Genomic DNA, 16,955 nt, shown 5'->3' with positions numbered 1-16,955 from the left:
CAGAGTATGTCAGGTGGTGACAACCACTGTGAAGAAAAATAAAGCAAGGTAAGGAGGATAAAACACGCTATTAGTAAAATGGTGTCCAGGGCCAGGCACGGTCGCTTGAGCCTGTAATCCCAGGACTTTGGGAGGCCGAGGCGGGGGGATCACCTGAGGTCAGGAGTTCAAGGCCAGCCTGGCCAACATGGTGAAACCCCATCTCTACTAAAAATACAAAATTAGCCAGGCGTGGTGGCACGCACCTGTAATCCCAGCTACATGGGAGGCTGAGGCAGGAGAATCACTTGAACCCAGGAGGCAGAGGTTGCAGTAAGGCAGGATCGCACCATTGCACTCCAGCCTGGGCCAAAAGAGCGAAACTCCATCTCAAAAAAAAGAAAAGAAAAAACACAGTAAAATCGTGTCGAAGAAGATCTCTGAGAAGGTGACATTTGAACAGAGAGCTAAAGAAGGTGATGAGGAAGTGACGTGTGTGCACTCTTGGGGGAACAGTGTTCCAGGCAGATGGGAGAGCAGGTACAAAGGTCTTGGGGAAGAAACGTTCTTGTCACAATTGGGGAAAAGCACCGAAGCCAGTGTGGCTGACTCAGCATGAGCAAGGCGAGATGGTGGGAGAGGTCAGAGAGGGAACAGGGAAGTGGCAGATCATACAGGGGCTCCTGGGCCATGGTAGGAATTTTGGTGTTTATTCTGTCTAAAATGAAATCCACCATATGGTTTTGAGTAGAGGAGGGACAGGGACTGACTTACATTTTTTTTTAATGTATTTGTTTGTTTATGAGACTGAGTCTCGCTCTGTCGCCCAGGCTGGAGTGCAGCAGTACGACCTTGGCTCACTGCAACCTCTGCCTCCCAGGTTCAAGCGACTCTCATACCTCAGCCTCCCAAGTAACTGGGATTACAGGCGCCTGTCGCCACACCCGGCTGATGTGTGTGTGTGTGTGTTTTTGTTTTTGGTAGAGATGGGGTTTCACCATGGTGTCCAGGCTGGTCTGGAACTCCTGACCTCACGTGATCCGCCCACTTCGGCCTCCCAAAGTGCTGGGATTACAGGCATGAGCCACCGTGTCCGACCCACCATATGGGCCAGGGTCTGACAGGGGCAGGGTCTGACTTAGATTTTAAATGGACCCCTCTAGCTACTGGGTTGAAAATCGATGTAGGGACAAGCGTAGAAGCCGGAAGTCTAGTTAGGAAGCTGCTGCAGTAGCACAAGGGAGAGATGGTGGCCTAGACCAGGCTGGTGACGGTGTCAGAACCGGGGATGGCACATGGTTAAAAGACTCTCTTACCCTGATTCCACACCCAACATCAGCTTCCAGATTTAAATCTACAAGAATGTTCTGACCTACTGCCCCAAGATCCCAGTCCAGTTTTGCATTTTCGTTGTGTGAACTGGCACCAGGTTAAGAACATGGGCTTTTAGGTTCTGGATTCCAGCTGCATCCCCACTGTTTTCTAGGTGAGTGGAGTCAGGTCTGGGGGAAGGAGAATTGTCACCCTTTGAGCATCATTTTGCAGGTTTCAAAGATGGGATGATCATCCCTACCTCATAGAATGGAGGGGAAGATTAAACAAAATCATGTGTCTGGCTTGCCACTTAAGAGCTGTGTGGCCCTGGGCAAGTCATTTTCTCCCTGAGCCTCTGCTTCTCATCTCCCCTAAGGGGAATTGTTCTTACCTTGGAAAGGGTGATTGGGAAGGTTCTACAGATAATAACTCCCGAGAACTTAGCACAGTGATCTGTACATACTGAACTGTCATGAAATGAGAACCGTCTTCAGTGACTTAACCTCTGTGCAGCAGGGACTCTCTGTTCTGGTTACTGTGTCTAGGAAAAAATTATCCCACAATTCACTGGTGTAGAACCGCCATTTCTTGTGCCCATGGATCCTGTGGGCCAGGAATTCAGAGTGAGCACAGCAGAGTGGCCTGTTTCTGCTCCCCAATGCCTGTGCCTTAGCAGGAAGATTTGAAGGCTGGGATTTAAGTGGTCTGAGGACTTGCCCACTCACCCAGCAGCTGATGCTGGCTGTTGGCCGGGGGCCTCAGTTCCTCTCCACCTGAGCCTCTCCATGTGGTTTCTCTGCCTCGGCTCCTTTAGGCTGCCTCATGCCATGGAAACTGGCTTCCATGGGTGAGCAGCCTGAGTGAGCCAGCCAGGTGCGAGTTGTTTTTTTTTTTTTTTTTTTGAGACGGAGTCTCGCTCTGTCGCCGGGGCTGGAGCGCAGTGGCCGGATCTTAGCTCACTGCAAGCTCCGCCTCCCGGGTTTACGCCATTCTCCTGCCTCAGCCTCCTGTGTAGCTGGGACTACAGGCGCCCGCCACCTCGCCCGGCTAGTTTTTTGTATTTTTTTAGTAGAGACGGGGTTTCACCGTGTTCGCCAGGATGGTCTCGATCTCCTGACCTCGTGATCCACCCGTCTCGGCCTCCCAAAGTGCTGGGATTACAAGCTTGAGCCACCGCGCCCGGCCAGCGAGTTGTTTTTTATGACCCCGACTTGGAAGTCTCATGGCCTTACTGCTGCCAGTCCTCTGTTGGTAGGAGCAGTCACGGCTCTGCCCAGCTCCAAAGGGGGAGGAACAGAGACCCTGACTCCTGGGAAGAGAGGTTACAAGGTTCCAAAGAGCACACAGGACCAGAAATACTGCTGTGACCTGCTTTGGAAAATACGAGTGCCATACTCTCCTATGAAGTGGTGATAATTCTGGAGCCGGCGTCCTGGGCTGTTGTATAGACTAAATAGGATAATGCATAGAAAGCTCTCTGCCTGGAGGACTCCTTCCCAGATATTGACAGCTCGCTCCCTGGTTTCCTTTGGGTCTCAGCTCAGATGCGTCCCTCTGGGTGAGTCCCTCCTTGGCCGCCCTGTGTGAATAGTGACCCATCAAACTCTGTGGCATCCTGTTTTCTTCTGTGGTACTTTATTGTCCCCATAGCACTTTCTCCATCTGACCTGTTCAGCGGTTCCTTGCTCGTTTGTTTGTTAGCTTCTCTTCCCCACCAGAACTTGAGCATCCTGAAGGCAGGGGCTGGGTTGTTTCCTTTGCTGCTGTTTCCCCAGTGACCGGCATAAACAGGAAACTCGGTGAATAATGATCGAGTGAATGAATGAGTGAATAAACAAACGAATGGATTTGGCACATGCTGGTGACATGACCAGTGCTCAATAAACATTAGCTATTATCTTTCCTTTCTGTGTGAAAGCATGAGTCAGCCACTCCACTTTTGTTCACTTACAGGTCGCTGTCAAAATGGAGTTTCCAGCCCAGTAAATCCAAGGGCCAGACCGTGACCTCATAAAGGTATTATCCCTTGGGCATAGCCTCTCAAGGCCTTTTTCCTTTTTCCCACCAGCAGCTGGCTCCTGCTTGTCTCCTCTGGGTTGCTGCTGGCCAGCTTTACTCCCAGAAAGAACATTGTGGTGGGTATGGCAGGGCTCGCGTGCTTAGGCACTTGCTGCGTCCTGGAGGCATCTTTCCCGGAGGGCAGCCAGCATCTGGGGAAATTCTGTGTAACATGAAGCCATTTAAAACCGTCACAGATTTCTGCCAGGTGTGGAGGCTCACACCTGTAATTCCAGCACTTCGGGAGGCTGAGGTAGGTGGATCACTTGAGGTCAGGAGTTCCAGACCATCCCGGCCAACATGGTGAAACCCCATCTGTACTAAAAATATAAAAATTAGCTGGGTGTGGTGGCGCATACTTGTATATAAAAATTAGCTAGGTGTGGTGGCGCGTACCTGTAGACCCAGCTACTCAGGATGCTGAGGCAGGAGAATCGCTTGAACCTAGGAGGCAGAGGTTGCAGTGAGCCGAGACCGCACCACTGCACTCCAGCCTGGGCGACAACAGCAGAACTCCATCTCAAAAAAGAAAAAAAAATTAGCTGGGTGTGGTAGGGCACACCTGTAGTCCCAGCCACACAGGACACTGCCAGGAAAATCACTTGAACCTGGGAGACGGAGGTTGCAATGAGCCAAGATCGCGCCACTGCACTGCAGCCTGGGTGACAGAGTGAAACTCTGTCTCAAAATAAATAAATAAATAAAACAAACCATCACAGATTTCTAAACAAACCCTTTGTTCACATGAGAAATCTAGGCATGGCCGGGCGCGGTGGCTCAAGCCCGTAATCCCAGCACTTTAGGAGGCCGAGACGGGCGGATCACGAGGTCAGGAGATCGAGACCATCCTGGCTAACACGGTGAAACCCCGTCTCTACTAAAAAATACAAAAAACTAGCCGGGCGCGGTGGCGGGCGCCTGTAGTCCCAGCTACTCGGGAGGCTGAGGCAGGAGAATGGCGTAAACCCGGGAGGCGGAGCTTGTAGTGAGCTGAGATCCGGCCACTGCACTCCAGCCTGGGTGCCAGAGAGAGACTCCGTCTCAAAAAAAAAAAAAAAGAAATCGGCCGGGCGCGGTGGCTCAAGCCTGTAATCCCAGCACTTTGGGAGGCCGAGACGGGCGGATCACAAGGTCAGGAGATCGAGACCAGCCTGGCTAATATGGTGAAACCCCGTCTCTACTAAAAAATACAAAAAACTAGCCGGGTGAGGTGGCGGGCGCCTGTAGTCCCAGCTACTCGGGAGGCTGAGGCAGGAGAATGGCGTAGACCCGGGAGGCGGAGCTTGCAGTGAGCTGAGATGCGGCCACTGCACTCCAGCCTGGGCGACAGAGCGAGACTCCGTCTCAAAAAAAAAAAAAAAAAAAAAAAAATCTAGGCATAGTGGCCCACACCTGTAATCCCAGCACTTTGGGAAGCCGAGGCAGAAAGATTGAGCTCAGGAGTTCGAGACCAGGGCAATATAGCAAGACACCATCTCTACAAAAAGTAAAAAAAAAAAAAAGGCCGTGCGCAGTGGCTCAACCCTGTAATCCCAGCACTTTGGGAGGCCGAGGCAGGCGGATCAAGAGGTCAGGGGATCGAGACCATCCTGGCTAACACAGTGAAACCCCATCTCTACTAAACAATACAAAAAAAAAACTAGCTGGACGAGGTGGCGGGCACCTGTAGTCCCAGCTACTCGGGAGGCTGAGGCAGAAGAATGGCGTAAACCCAGGAGGCAGAGCTTGCAGGGAGCTGAGATCGTGCCACTGCACTCCAGCCTGGGCGACAGAGCAAGACTCCGTCTCAAAAAAAAAAAAAAAAAAAAAAAGCCTGTCTTGGTGGCACATGCCTGTAGTCCCAAATAACTTGGGAGGCTGAGGTGAGAGGATGGCTTGAGCCCAAGAACTCAAGGCTGCAGTGAGCCATGATCATGCCATTGCACTCCAGCCTGAGTGACAGGGTGGGACCCTGTTGCTAGAAAATAGAAAAGAAGGCCGGGCGCGGTGGCTCAAACCTGTAATCCCAGCACTTTGGGAGGCTGAGACGGGCGGATCACGAGGTCAGGAGATCAAGACCATCCTGGCTAACACGGTGAAACCCCGTCTCTACTAAAAAATACAAAAAACTAGCCGGGCGAGGTGGCAGGCGCCTGTAGTCCCAGCTACTTGGGAGGCTGAGGCAGGAGAATGGCGTAAACTCGGGCGGCGGAGCTTGCAGTGAGCTGAGATCCGGCCACTGCACTCCAGCTTGGGCGACAGAGCGAGACTCCGTCTCAAAAAAAAAAAAAGAAAGAAAATAGAAAAGAAGTATAGCAGAGTCTGACTGGCGAGGCTTCGGTAACAAGCGACTTCTAAATCTTAGTGATTTCACACAATCACACATGACTTCTCACTAATACAACTTTCCAGGCACCAGCCTCTATGCAGTTTAATAATGTGTATATATATAATATGTTATTTAATATGTGTATATAAATATATATGTAATATATATTTGCACTCCAAATATTGGCACAGCCTGTCACTCAGGCTGGAGTGCAATGGCGCAATCATGGCTCACTGCAGCCTTGAGCTCTTGGGCTCAAGCCATCCTCTCACCTCAGCCTCCCAAGTATCTGGGACTACAGATATGTGCCACCATGACTGGCTGTTTTTTCTTTTTTTTTTTTTACTATATATATATACACATATGTGTGTGTGTGTGTGTGTGTATATGTATATATATATATTTTTTTTTTGAGACACAGTCTCGCTCTGTCGCCCAAGCTGGAGTGCAGTGGCATGATCTCGGCTCACTGCAAGCTCCGCTTCCTGGGTTCATGCCATTCTCCTGCCTCAGCCTCCCGAGTAGCTGGGACTACAGGCACCCGCCATCACACCTGGTTAATTTTTTGTATTTTTTAGTAGAGACGGGGTTTCACCGTGTTAGCCAGGATGATCTCGAGCTCCTGACCTTGTGATCCGCCCACCTCAGCCTCCCAAAGTGCTGGGATTACAGGCGTGAGCCACCACGCCCGGCCAAAATATATATATTTTTTTAATTAGCTAGGCATGGTGGCTCACGCCTGTAATCCCAGCTATTCGGGAGACTGAGGCAGGAGAGTCGCTTGAACCCAAGAGGCAGAGCTTGCAGTGAGCCGAGATCGCACGACTGCTCTCCAGCCTGGGTGGCAGAGAGAGACTCCATCTCAAAAAAAAAAAAAATTGTTTTTTTAATTTTTAATTTACCGGGATACATAGTAGGTGTATATATTTATTGGGTACATCTAGGCAATTTGGTCTTGTGACGCCAGTGTCAGACACCCAGGTGTGCCTGGGGGAGAGGGAAGAGGCAGTGAGACCTCTACCTTAACAAAAATGCTCACTGGTATTTATGCCTTTGAGAAGACAGAGATGTTCTTTTACATATTATTAGCAGGACGACAAATCACTAAGTTGGACAACCAGTCAGAATGACTGGCTTTTTTTTTTTTTTTTTTTTTTTTTAATATTTTTTATTTCAATAGCTTTAGGAATACACATGTTTTTTTGTTACATGGATGAATTGTATAGTGGTGAAGTCTAGGGTTTTAGTGCACTGATCACCCAAGTGGTGTACATTGTACCCAATAGGTGGTTTTTCTTTTTTTTTTTTTTAATTTTTTTTTAAATTTATTTTTTATTATTATTATACTTTAAGTTCTAGGGTACATGTGCATAACGTGCAGGTTTGTTACATATGTATACTTGTGCCATGTTGCTGTGCTGCACCCATCAACTCGGAATGACTGGTTTTCTAGACGGTAAAAGATACTTGACCGACAGCCTTTGCAGTCCAGATGTCTTATACGACTCCTTGGTTTGAAAAAACAAGGGCAGATTTATGCCACAGAGTGTTTCTGCTCTTCTGCAGCCTGAGGAAGAGAAATCCAGGACCTGTTCTCTCCCCATGTGACTGAGATTTATTTCACCAGCTGATGGAATGGCCTATGGTTTTTAAGGACAAGCTCTAGAATTTCAGAAGTTAGTACCTAGAGGAAATAGACAGGCCTGAGAAGCTCAGAACTTCCTATTGAAGAAGAAGGGGAAGAAGAGAAATATTAATGACTGGAATATAGTAACTTGGGTACAAGGCATGATATGGTGACAGCAAGCACTCATAAAAGGCTTTCTGTGGGCCAGGCCCTGTTCTCAGCACCTCATATTCATTTAGACCTCATCAACCATTCTATGAGATAGGTGCTGGGAGAAGCCCTATTTTACAATGGGGTGGACTGTGGCACAGAGAGGTTAAGTAGCTTGCCCAGCATGTAGCGGATCTGGGATTGAAATCTGGCAGCCTGGGGCCAAACCTGTGATTTTAAGGACCCCACTGTTTGCATTTGCAACGAAGCCAGCCTTTACAGTGAATGAAGGAAAAAGGTTTGATCAGAATGGTCTCTTGCAACCAGGATGGTAGCTCATGCTTGTAATCCCAGCACTTTGGGAGGCTGAGGCAGGAAGGTTGCTGGAGGCCAGGAGTTCCAGACCAGCCTGGGCAACATAGTAAGACACCGTCTCTACAAAAAAAAAAATTTTTTTTAATTAGTCAGTTGTGGCCGGGCGTGATGGCTCACACCTGTAATCCCAGTGCTTTGGGAGGCTGAGACGGGCGGATCACAAGGTCAGGAGATCAAGACCGTCCTGGCTAACTTGGTGAAACCCCGTCTCTACTAAAAAATACAAAAAAAACCTAGCCGGGTGAGGTGGCGGGCGCCTGTAGTCCCAGCTACTCAGGAGGCTGAGGCAGCAGAATGGCGTAAACCCGGGAGGCGGAGCTTGCAGTGAGCGGAGATCCGGCCACTGCACTCCAGCCTGGGTGACAGAGCGAGACTCCGTCTCAAAAAAAAAAAAAAAATGAACGTCACAAACATAGTTGAAGACCCTGGCTATGCCTCCTGCACACTCACCCTGTGATTAAGAGCAGTTCTCCAACAATACTTCCACTGACCTTCAGCTGGCCCGTTTGACTTTGTGTTTGTTCATTCTGTTTTGTAGCATGATCTCCTTCTGTCCAGACTGTGGCAAAAGTATCCAAGCAGCATTCAAGTTCTGCCCCTACTGTGGAAATTCTCTGCCCACAGAGGAGGAGCATGTGGGGTCCGAAACCTCTGTCAGTTCACATGTGTCATCCTTCCGAGGTAAGAACGAGAGCTTTGAGCCCATTTCTGCAGTGGGGATGAGGTGCATGCACGTGTGTGTCTGGGGAGGTGGGGAGGGAGGATGCCTTTGCAGCCTGTCTGACCCTGTCCTGATACTGGAGAAGCCCAGGCCTCAGGACTGGACCCCTCTGCCTACTCTCAGTCCCTTGGCCTCTTATTGGCCTCATGGCTTTGGACACTGTTTCCATGTTAATAATTCCTTCATTTCTATCTCCAGCCAGCCTGGACTCCCCTGCTTGGAGGAGATATATGTGCAGCCTGCCTGCTTGGCACCTGCAGGTTGAGTATCCCTTATCCGAAATGTTGGGGACCGGAAGTGTTCTCATTTTGGATTTTTTCAGATTTTGGAATATTTGCATTATACTTACTGGTTGAGCATCCTGATTCAAAAATCTGAAATTTGGCTGGGCACAGTGGCTCATGCCTGTAATCCTAGCACTTTGGGAGGCTGAGGCAGGCAGAGCACTTGAGGTCAGGAGTTCGAGACCAGCCTGGCCAACATCCTGAAATCCCATCTCTACTAAAAATACAAAAATTAGCTGGCATAGTGGCGCACACCTGTAATCCCACCTACTTCGGAGTCTGAGGCAGGAGAATCGCTTGAACCCAGGAGGCGGAGGTCGCAGTGAGCTGAGATTGTGGCACTGCACTGCAGCCTGGGCAACAGAGTGAGACTCGATTAAAAAAAAAAAAAAAAAAAAAAAAAAAGGCCGGGCGCGGTGGCTCAAGCCTGTAATCCCAGCACTTTGGGAGGCCGAGATGGGCGGATCATGAGGTCAGGAGATCGAGACCATCCTGGCTAATACGGTGAAACCCCGTCTCTACTAAAAAATACAAAAAACTAGCCGGGCGAAGTGGCAGGTGCCTGTAGTCCCAGCTACTCAGGAGGCTGAGGCAGGAGAATGGCGTGAACCCGAGAGGAGGAGCTTGCAGTGAGCTGAGATCCGGCCACTGCACTCCAGCCTGGGTGACAGAGCGAGACTCCGTCTCAAAAAAAAAAAAAAAAAAAAAAAAAAAAATCTGAACTCCACAGTAGCCCAGTGAAATTTCCTTTGAGCATCCTGTTGGCACTCAAAGTTTCAGATTTTGGAGCATTTTGCATTTCAGATTTCTGGATTTGGGATGCTTAACCTGTGTTGGATGTCCTGATCACATCTCAGTCTGAACTTGCCTTCACCTGAGGTCCTGGTGTTCCTGCCGCCTGCCCTGCCATAGACTTCCCCGTTGCCGAGAATAGCCCTCCGTCCAGTTTCTCAGGCCGGACCCTGGGGGTCATGCATGAGTTCTCTTTGTCTCCAACCCCTTGACCCGCCCACCCCTTCAGCAAATCTTGTTGGCTCCCTCTACAATCAGTGCAGTATCAGCCCACTTCCTTCCCCGCACCTCCCACATCCCTTGCCCTCGCCTCTCTTTTGCGGAAGCCTTTTTGCCCTCGGCTCCCCTCTCTTGTCCCTGTAGTCCTCTTCACGCAGCCGCCAGAGGGGTCCTGTGAATACAGAGTCAGAGCCCGTCATTCCTCTGCTCGTACTTTCCCACGTGAGGCGACAGGACCAGGTCCCCATTTCCCCTCAGACTCCACCTCCCGACCCTCCTGCTGTTGCCCGTGCTGTTCCAGCTGCACCGGCCTCCCGGCTGCCCCTCCACGCCTCAGCATGCCTGGGCCTCCGCCTGTGCGCTTGCCGCTCCCTCCTGGATGCCTCTTCCCTTATGGGCCTGCATGCCTCACTCTTTCACTGCCTTCAGGTTTTGTTTTTTGTTGTTTTTGTTTTTGTTTTTGAGACTGAGTCTGGCTTTGTCGCCCAGGCTGGGGTGCAGTGGCACAATCTCAGCTCACTGCAACCTCCGCCTCCCGGGTTCAAGTGATTCTTGTGCCTCAGCCTCCCAAGTAGCTGGGATCACAGGTATGTACCACCATGCCCGGCTGATTTTTGTATTTTCAGTAGAGATGGGGTTTCACCACGTTGGCCAGGCTGGTCTTGAACTCCTGACCTGAAGTGATACACCAGCCTCGGCCTCCCAAAGTGTTGGATTGCATGAGCCACTGCGCCCATCCATGCCTTCAGGTATTTATTCAGTTGTCACTTTCTCAGAGACACTTTCTCTGCCACTACTAATTAAAGTTGCATCTTCCCTCTATGCAATGATCCTGTCCCCCTTCCTTGCCGTGTATTTGTTTTTGGTACTTGTCTCAACCCTATTAAATACAGTATTTTACTTATATTGCTGCTTCTGTAAGCTCCATGAGGACAGAAACTTTTTGTGTTTCTGTAACCTGTGTTGATTGTGGTTTTGTAACCTGCTGTTAGCACAGCACCTGGGTCTGTGCCTGGCACGGTATCAGGTGCTGAGAAATCTTACTGACTGGTTGAATGAATTAAATATCAATAGTCGGTCTTGCTCACTGGAAGGCCCAAGCCCAGATACAATGTTGGTAAATCAAAGAGGGTTTACCCATCGGACAGTTGTGCAGAAGGCAGTCAGCATACATGGCGGGGAGTTGAGTGACATTCGTTTTATCATTTGGGAGTGTATTTAGCTGCAAATAACAGAAAATGCTATGACAAGGGTTTAAACAAATGATTGGGTTCATTTTTATTTTCTTTCACTGGCAAGTATGTAGAGCAGTATTTTTCTTACTGAAAAAAGGAGACAGTGCGTGTTGGGATAGTGTCCCTATGATGCCCTAAGGGACCCAGGCTCCTCTGTCTTTCCACTGAGCCATCCTTAGCATATAGCTTTTGTTCCCATGCTTACTGCCTTGAGGTCTCAAGTTGACTTCTTCATCTCCACGGTTCTGGGCAAATGTGAACAGCGTTGGCCTTGGCCCAACTTGAGAGTCAGAGTGATTTTTTTGTTGTGTTTTGTTTCATTTTGTTTGAGATGGAGTCTTGCTCTGTCGCACAGGCTAGAGTGCAGTGGCGCGATCTTGGCTCACTGCAAGCTCCACCTCCCGGGTTCTCGCTGTTCTCCTGCTTCAGCCTCCTGAGTAGCTGGGACTACAGGCACCCGCCACCACGCCCGGCTAATTTTTTGTATTTTTAGTAGAGACGGGGTTTTACTGTGTTAGTCAGGATGGTATCCATCTCCTGACCTCGTGATCCACCCACCTTGGCCTCCCAAAGTGCTGGCATTACAGGCGTGAGCCACTGTGCCTGGCTTTTGTTTTTTTAATACAGAGTCTAGCTCTGTCGCCCAGGCTGGAGTACAGCGGCACAATCTCGGCTCACTGCAACCTCCACCTCCCAGGTTCAAGCGATTCTCCTGCCTCAGCCTCCCTAGTAGCTGGTATTATAGCCGTGCAACACTACACCTGGCTAATTTTTGTATTTTTAGTAGAAACTGGGTTTCACCATGTTGGCCAGGCTGGTCTTGAACTCCTGACCTCAGGTGATCCACCCATCTGGCCTCCCAAAGTGTTGGGATTACAGGCATGAGCCACCGTGCCCGGCCAGAGTCAGTTCTTAACCCAACCTCTGCCTTTCCTAATGCTGACCTAGAGCCCAGTTCGTTATTCACTCCCTCAGTCCTCAGATGGCAAATATGTGTGAGTGACCGGCCATGTGCTGAGGTGCTATATTTGTCCTGAGGATTATGGTAAGAAACAAGACAGCCGTGGTTTCTGTTCTCTCATAGTTTTTACAGCTCAGTAAGGTGACAGACATTGAGTACATGATTATCAGTAGGTTGCATGATAACAGAGGGGAACTGAATGGACCCTGGAACACATATAAGGGAACATGTATTTCAGGGGATCAGGGAAAACCTCCCTAAGTGGGTAAAGTTTGAACTGAGCTAGGGATGAAAAAGAATGGGCCGGGCACAGTGGCTCACAACTGTAATCCCAGCACTTTGTGAGGCTGAGGCAGCCTGATGACCTGAGGTCGGGAGTTTGAGACCAGCCTCACCAACATGGAGAAACCCTGTCTTTACTAAAAATAAAAAATTAGCCGGGCGAGGTAGCGCGTGCCTGTAATCCCAGCTACTCACTTGGGAGGCTGAGGCAGGAGAATCACTTGAACCCGGGAGGGAGAGGTTGTGGTGAGCCGAGATTGTGCCATTGCACTCCAGCCTGGGCAACAAGAGCAAAACTCCGTCTCAAAAAAAAAAAAAAAAGAATGAGCAAGGTGGGAGTTGGCACGTGTGTTCCAGGCACTGGGACGTGATATGGGGAGCAGATGTGAGGTGAAGGGAGCCAGGCACACTGGAGGAGTAAGAAACATTTCCGCCTGGGGGAAGACAGGCAAGGCCACGGGAAGGAGTTTGGTTTTAACCGTTGGTGACGTGGAGAGCTGCGGAAGAGCTTCTGCCAAGTAGGCAACACGATAGGCTTTGCGTTTTGGAAAGACTTCTGTGGCTTCTCTGTGTGGAAAATGGATTCGAGGCATGGAAACCAGTTAGGAGGCCATTCCAGTAGCCCAGGGACCAACCATGCTGGCTGAGTTAGTCAGTGTCAACTAAAAAGAAAGGACATGTTTCTTAAGCTCCTTTTAAATCTGGGGCTCCTCAGTGGGCGAACTACAGCAGAAGTAATTGTTCCACTGAGAAAATTGGTGGAGACATTTGTCAGCCTTGGTGGTGGGTAAAAAAAGGAGGAATGTCGGCCGGGCGCGGTGGCTCAAGCCTGTAATCCCAGCACTTTGGGAGGCCGAGACGGGCGGATCACGAGGTCACAAGATCAAGACCATCCTAGCTAACATGGTGAAACCCCGTCTCTACTAAAAAAATACAAAAAAAACTAGCCGGGCGAGGTGGCGGGCGCCTGTAGTCCCAGCTACTCCGGAGGCTGAGGCAGGAGAATGGCGTGAACCCGGGAGGCGGAGCTTGCAGTGAGCTGAGATCCGGCCACTGCACTCCAGCCTGGGTGCCAGAGCGAGACTCCGTCTCAAAAAAAAAAAAAAAAAAAAAAAAAGGAGGAATGTCTTCTTTGATAATTCCTTTTTTTTTTTTTTTGAAACAGTCTTGCTCTGTCACCCAGGCTAGAGTGCAGTGGTGTAATCTTGGCTCAGTGCAACCTCCACCTCCCATGTTCAAGTGATTCTCCTGCCTCAGCTTCTCAAGTAGCTGAGTTTACAGGCACCTGCCACCACACCCAGCTAATTTTTATATTTTTAGTAGAGACAGGGTTTCACCATGTTGGACAGGCTGGCCTCAACTCCTGACCTCAGGCGATCCACCCGCCCCAGCCTCCCAAAGTGCTGGGATTACAGGCAGAGCCACCACACCCAGCCTTCTATGAGAATTCCTAATCAAGAATTTACATTCTCACCAGTTTGGAGCCAGAATTCACACTGATCTGTGTGGTCCCCCAAAATGCAAGCTGAACATTTAACTTAAAGTGGTGAGATGTGGGTACCACTCCCTGCCTGATATAAACAAATCTTCTCTTGGAAAACGTCCTTTAAAGACAAACCTTAGGGAATTACCACAGGTCAATGTCCAAGGAACATAAGCACCAGTCTCTGTTGATTTACAAAGACACCTGGAAATAAGCTAGCCTGAGAGTCAGCAGAAACAGCAAACTACAGAATCAGACCTGCCAAGACCACAGACCTTAGAATTAATAGATGAGAATGTTTACAAAACATGCTTAATACATTTAAATAAATAAAATAACAAATTGAAAGTATAATGAAGGAATAGGTTAAAGTTGCACAGGCAAATAAGAGAAGGAACCAAATAAAAACTCTAATGATTGTATATGTATATATGTATATGTATGTGTCTATATATGTATATATATGTATGTGTATATATATATGCAATCATTGTGTGTATATGTATATGTGTGTGTGTATATAAATATGTGTGTGTGTGTATATATATAATCGTTGTAATCAGAACCTCAGTGGGTGGTTAAAACAGCAGACTAGACATAGCTGAAGGGAGAATTAGTTAACCAGAAGATAAATTTTAAGAAATTACATGGAAGAGGCTGGGCATGGTGGCTCATGCCTGTAATCCGAACACTTTGGAAGACTGAGGCTGGTGGATCACTTGAGGTCAGGAGTTCAAGATCAGTCTGGCCAACATGGTGAAACCCTGTCTCTACTAAAACTATAAAAATTAGCTGAATGTGTTGATGCATGCCTGTAATCCCAGCTACTTGGGACGCTGAGGCAGGAGAATTGCTTGAACCCAGGAGGCAGAGGTTGCAATGAGCCAAGATCATACCACTGCACTCCAGCCTGGGCAACAGAGTGAGACTCCATCTCAAATATACGTACATATAAAGAAATTATATAGAAAGGACACAGAGTGGCAAAGTGCTGGAAGATACAAGAGAGACTAAGACCTAAGAAGGTGAGAACAACTAAGAGGAACAGTTTACTTAGATATTTATGTGATAGAAGAAGCAAGAATTGGTGTTGAGGGCCAAAGAGAAGAGCATAGCTGAATATAACCTCAGGGCTCCCAGTCCAGTGGAGCCTGCAAAGGGGCCTTTGTAACTCCAGTCTGCGTTTTGTCTGCCTTTCTTTAGGCTCAAAGAGAGGGCTGAACTCCAGTTTTGAAACCTCTCCTAAGAAAGTGAAGTGGTCCAGCACCGTCACCTCTCCCCGATTATCCCTATTCTCAGATGGTGACAGTTCTGAGTCTGAAGATACTCTGAGTTCCTCTGAGAGATCCAAAGGTAAGAGTTAAGGTCCATCTGGCCTGACTCTAAGTGGAGCAAAGTTGGGTTGTCTAATGATCTTTGGGACAAAACTGCCACAGTCCTGGCTCACGCATCGTCCATCTCTGCCTGTTCTCTGACTCCAGCTTCCCATCTCCCCCTCCAGTCTGCCTCTGAATGGCCCCAGATGGGTCTTTTGGCACCCAGAGCTGCCCTGGCCTCTCCCTGCACACAGCCTCCTACTGTTCCTGGTGCCTTCAGACCAAACTCTTCAGTCTGGCATCTGTGTGGCCTGGTTCCTGCTTTAGCCCTCAACACAGTCTTTGCCCAGAAAACACTTTTGGGGATTAACCTTGGTCTTTGCTAAGCCTGTTCCCTCAGCCCAGGACACTCTCACCTTCCGTCTTGGCCTTGTGTACTGCCACTCAGCCGGTCTGGTCTCTAGGAAGCTTCTCTTGAGTGCTGTAGGCTCGCATCCAGAGCTCCTCATCGTCCACCAGAGCCTCTTTCCAGCCTCTTTGTCTGGCATCCCCCATGTCTGCTGCAGCCTTCATTGGAGCGCATGTCACTGTAGGCTCCACGGGCCTTTCTGCCTCACTTTCTGGACTGGGGGCCCTTTGCAGGCAAGGACCCAGCACAACTTGTGTATATTCCCTGTGCCCAGCCAGTGCCCAGGACACGGGAGGCCTGAGGACTGTGTTCCTTCTGTTCGCTGGGCCCCTGGATCCGAAGCCATAGCCGCAGTGGCAGTGTGAGGTGTCGCCTTTGCTCCTCATTATCCTCTGCGCCTGGAGGCCTCTTGCCATTACTTGCCTTTAGGGGATGGTGGGTGGGAGGAACGGAGTAAACGATGTCTTTTCCTGTGTCCAAATCTGTGTGCCACCACACCGCCCCATTCTCTTGCCAGTCTAGGAACCCTTCCAGGGCAGGGCTTTGGTCTAACAAATTTTTTGGCCCCTTTCTATCTCAGGACTGAGTCCTTTTTCAGGATGTTTTTGCGTAAATGTCTAGAATGTCCTTTTTTCCCTGGCAAACTTCTACTCATCCAACAAGACCCAACTCTAACTAATCCCTTCCTCCAGGAAGCTTACCCTGACTTCTCCAGGCAGGATCTCTTTCTCTTTTGGGCCCTAATATCTGTCTGTGCTGCGCTGTCTCAGACCCGCATCTGACTGGCTGTGTCTAGAGTAGACTTGCCCACCAAACTGGGCACTCCTGAGGGAAGGATGCAGGTCCGACTCCTATCTTGTACCCCAGTGTCATCACTCAAAGGCCTGACTCATAGAAGGTCCAAGGAAGTGTTTGTTGAATGAACGAATTCATAAAGGAACAGTAGTTTGCATACTGTTTCACTGCCCATCCAACTTTTCTCTCCTGGATGGTGCTTTTGCTTTATTCTTACCATCCTCCTGCAGGCTCTGGGAGCAGACCCCCAACCCCCAAAAGCAGCCCTCAGAAGACCAGGAAGAGCCCTCAGAAGACCAGCTGCAGCCCTCAGAAGACCAAGCAGAGCCCTCAGAAGACCAGCTGCAGCCCTCAGACGCTGAAGCGGAGCCCTCAGACGCTGAAGCGGAGCCCTCAGACGCTGAAGCGGAGCCGGGTGACCACCTCACTTGAAGCTTTGCCCATAGGGACAGTGCTGACAGACAAGAGTGGGCGACAGTGGAAGCTGAAGTTCCTCCAGACCAGGGACGACCAGGGCATTCTCTATGAAGGTACGCTCTGTCCATGGGCAGCCGGGGACTGGGTCGTCTCAGCACCAGGACAGTGGGAGGGGACCCCTTCCTGAGAATGGGAATGGAAGCCATGTCCCTAGCTGCAGACCTGCCGCT

At 49.5% G+C, this 16,955-nt stretch overlaps 1 protein-coding gene across 4 annotated transcripts in view; it reads left to right on the top strand.

Annotated features, from left to right (window-relative positions):
• Positions 1 to 16,955, top strand: part of VRK3 (VRK serine/threonine kinase 3) — a 49,520-nt gene that overhangs the window by 1,805 nt on the left and 30,760 nt on the right. The window contains exons 2-6 of one of the 4 annotated variants that reach the window (XM_050771505.1): positions 8,350 to 8,492; positions 8,731 to 8,792; positions 14,992 to 15,141; positions 16,539 to 16,622; positions 16,686 to 16,838. In XM_050771505.1, coding sequence (XP_050627462.1) covers positions 8,350 to 8,492; positions 8,731 to 8,792; positions 14,992 to 15,141; positions 16,539 to 16,622; positions 16,686 to 16,838 — 592 coding nt within the window. Of the gene's footprint in view, positions 1 to 3,246; positions 3,310 to 8,349; positions 8,493 to 8,730; positions 8,793 to 14,991; positions 15,142 to 16,538; positions 16,839 to 16,955 lie in introns of all 4 variants that reach the window. The other 3 variants (XM_050771504.1, XM_050771507.1, XM_050771508.1) reach the window with 3 other exon arrangements.

The sequence above is a fragment of the Macaca thibetana genome, chromosome 19, assembly GCF_024542745.1.
Source record: "Macaca thibetana thibetana isolate TM-01 chromosome 19, ASM2454274v1, whole genome shotgun sequence".
NCBI lineage: Eukaryota > Metazoa > Chordata > Mammalia > Primates > Cercopithecidae > Macaca > Macaca thibetana.
The sequence above is the reverse complement of the archived record's forward strand: the minus strand, read 5'-3'. Positions and strand labels throughout refer to the sequence as shown.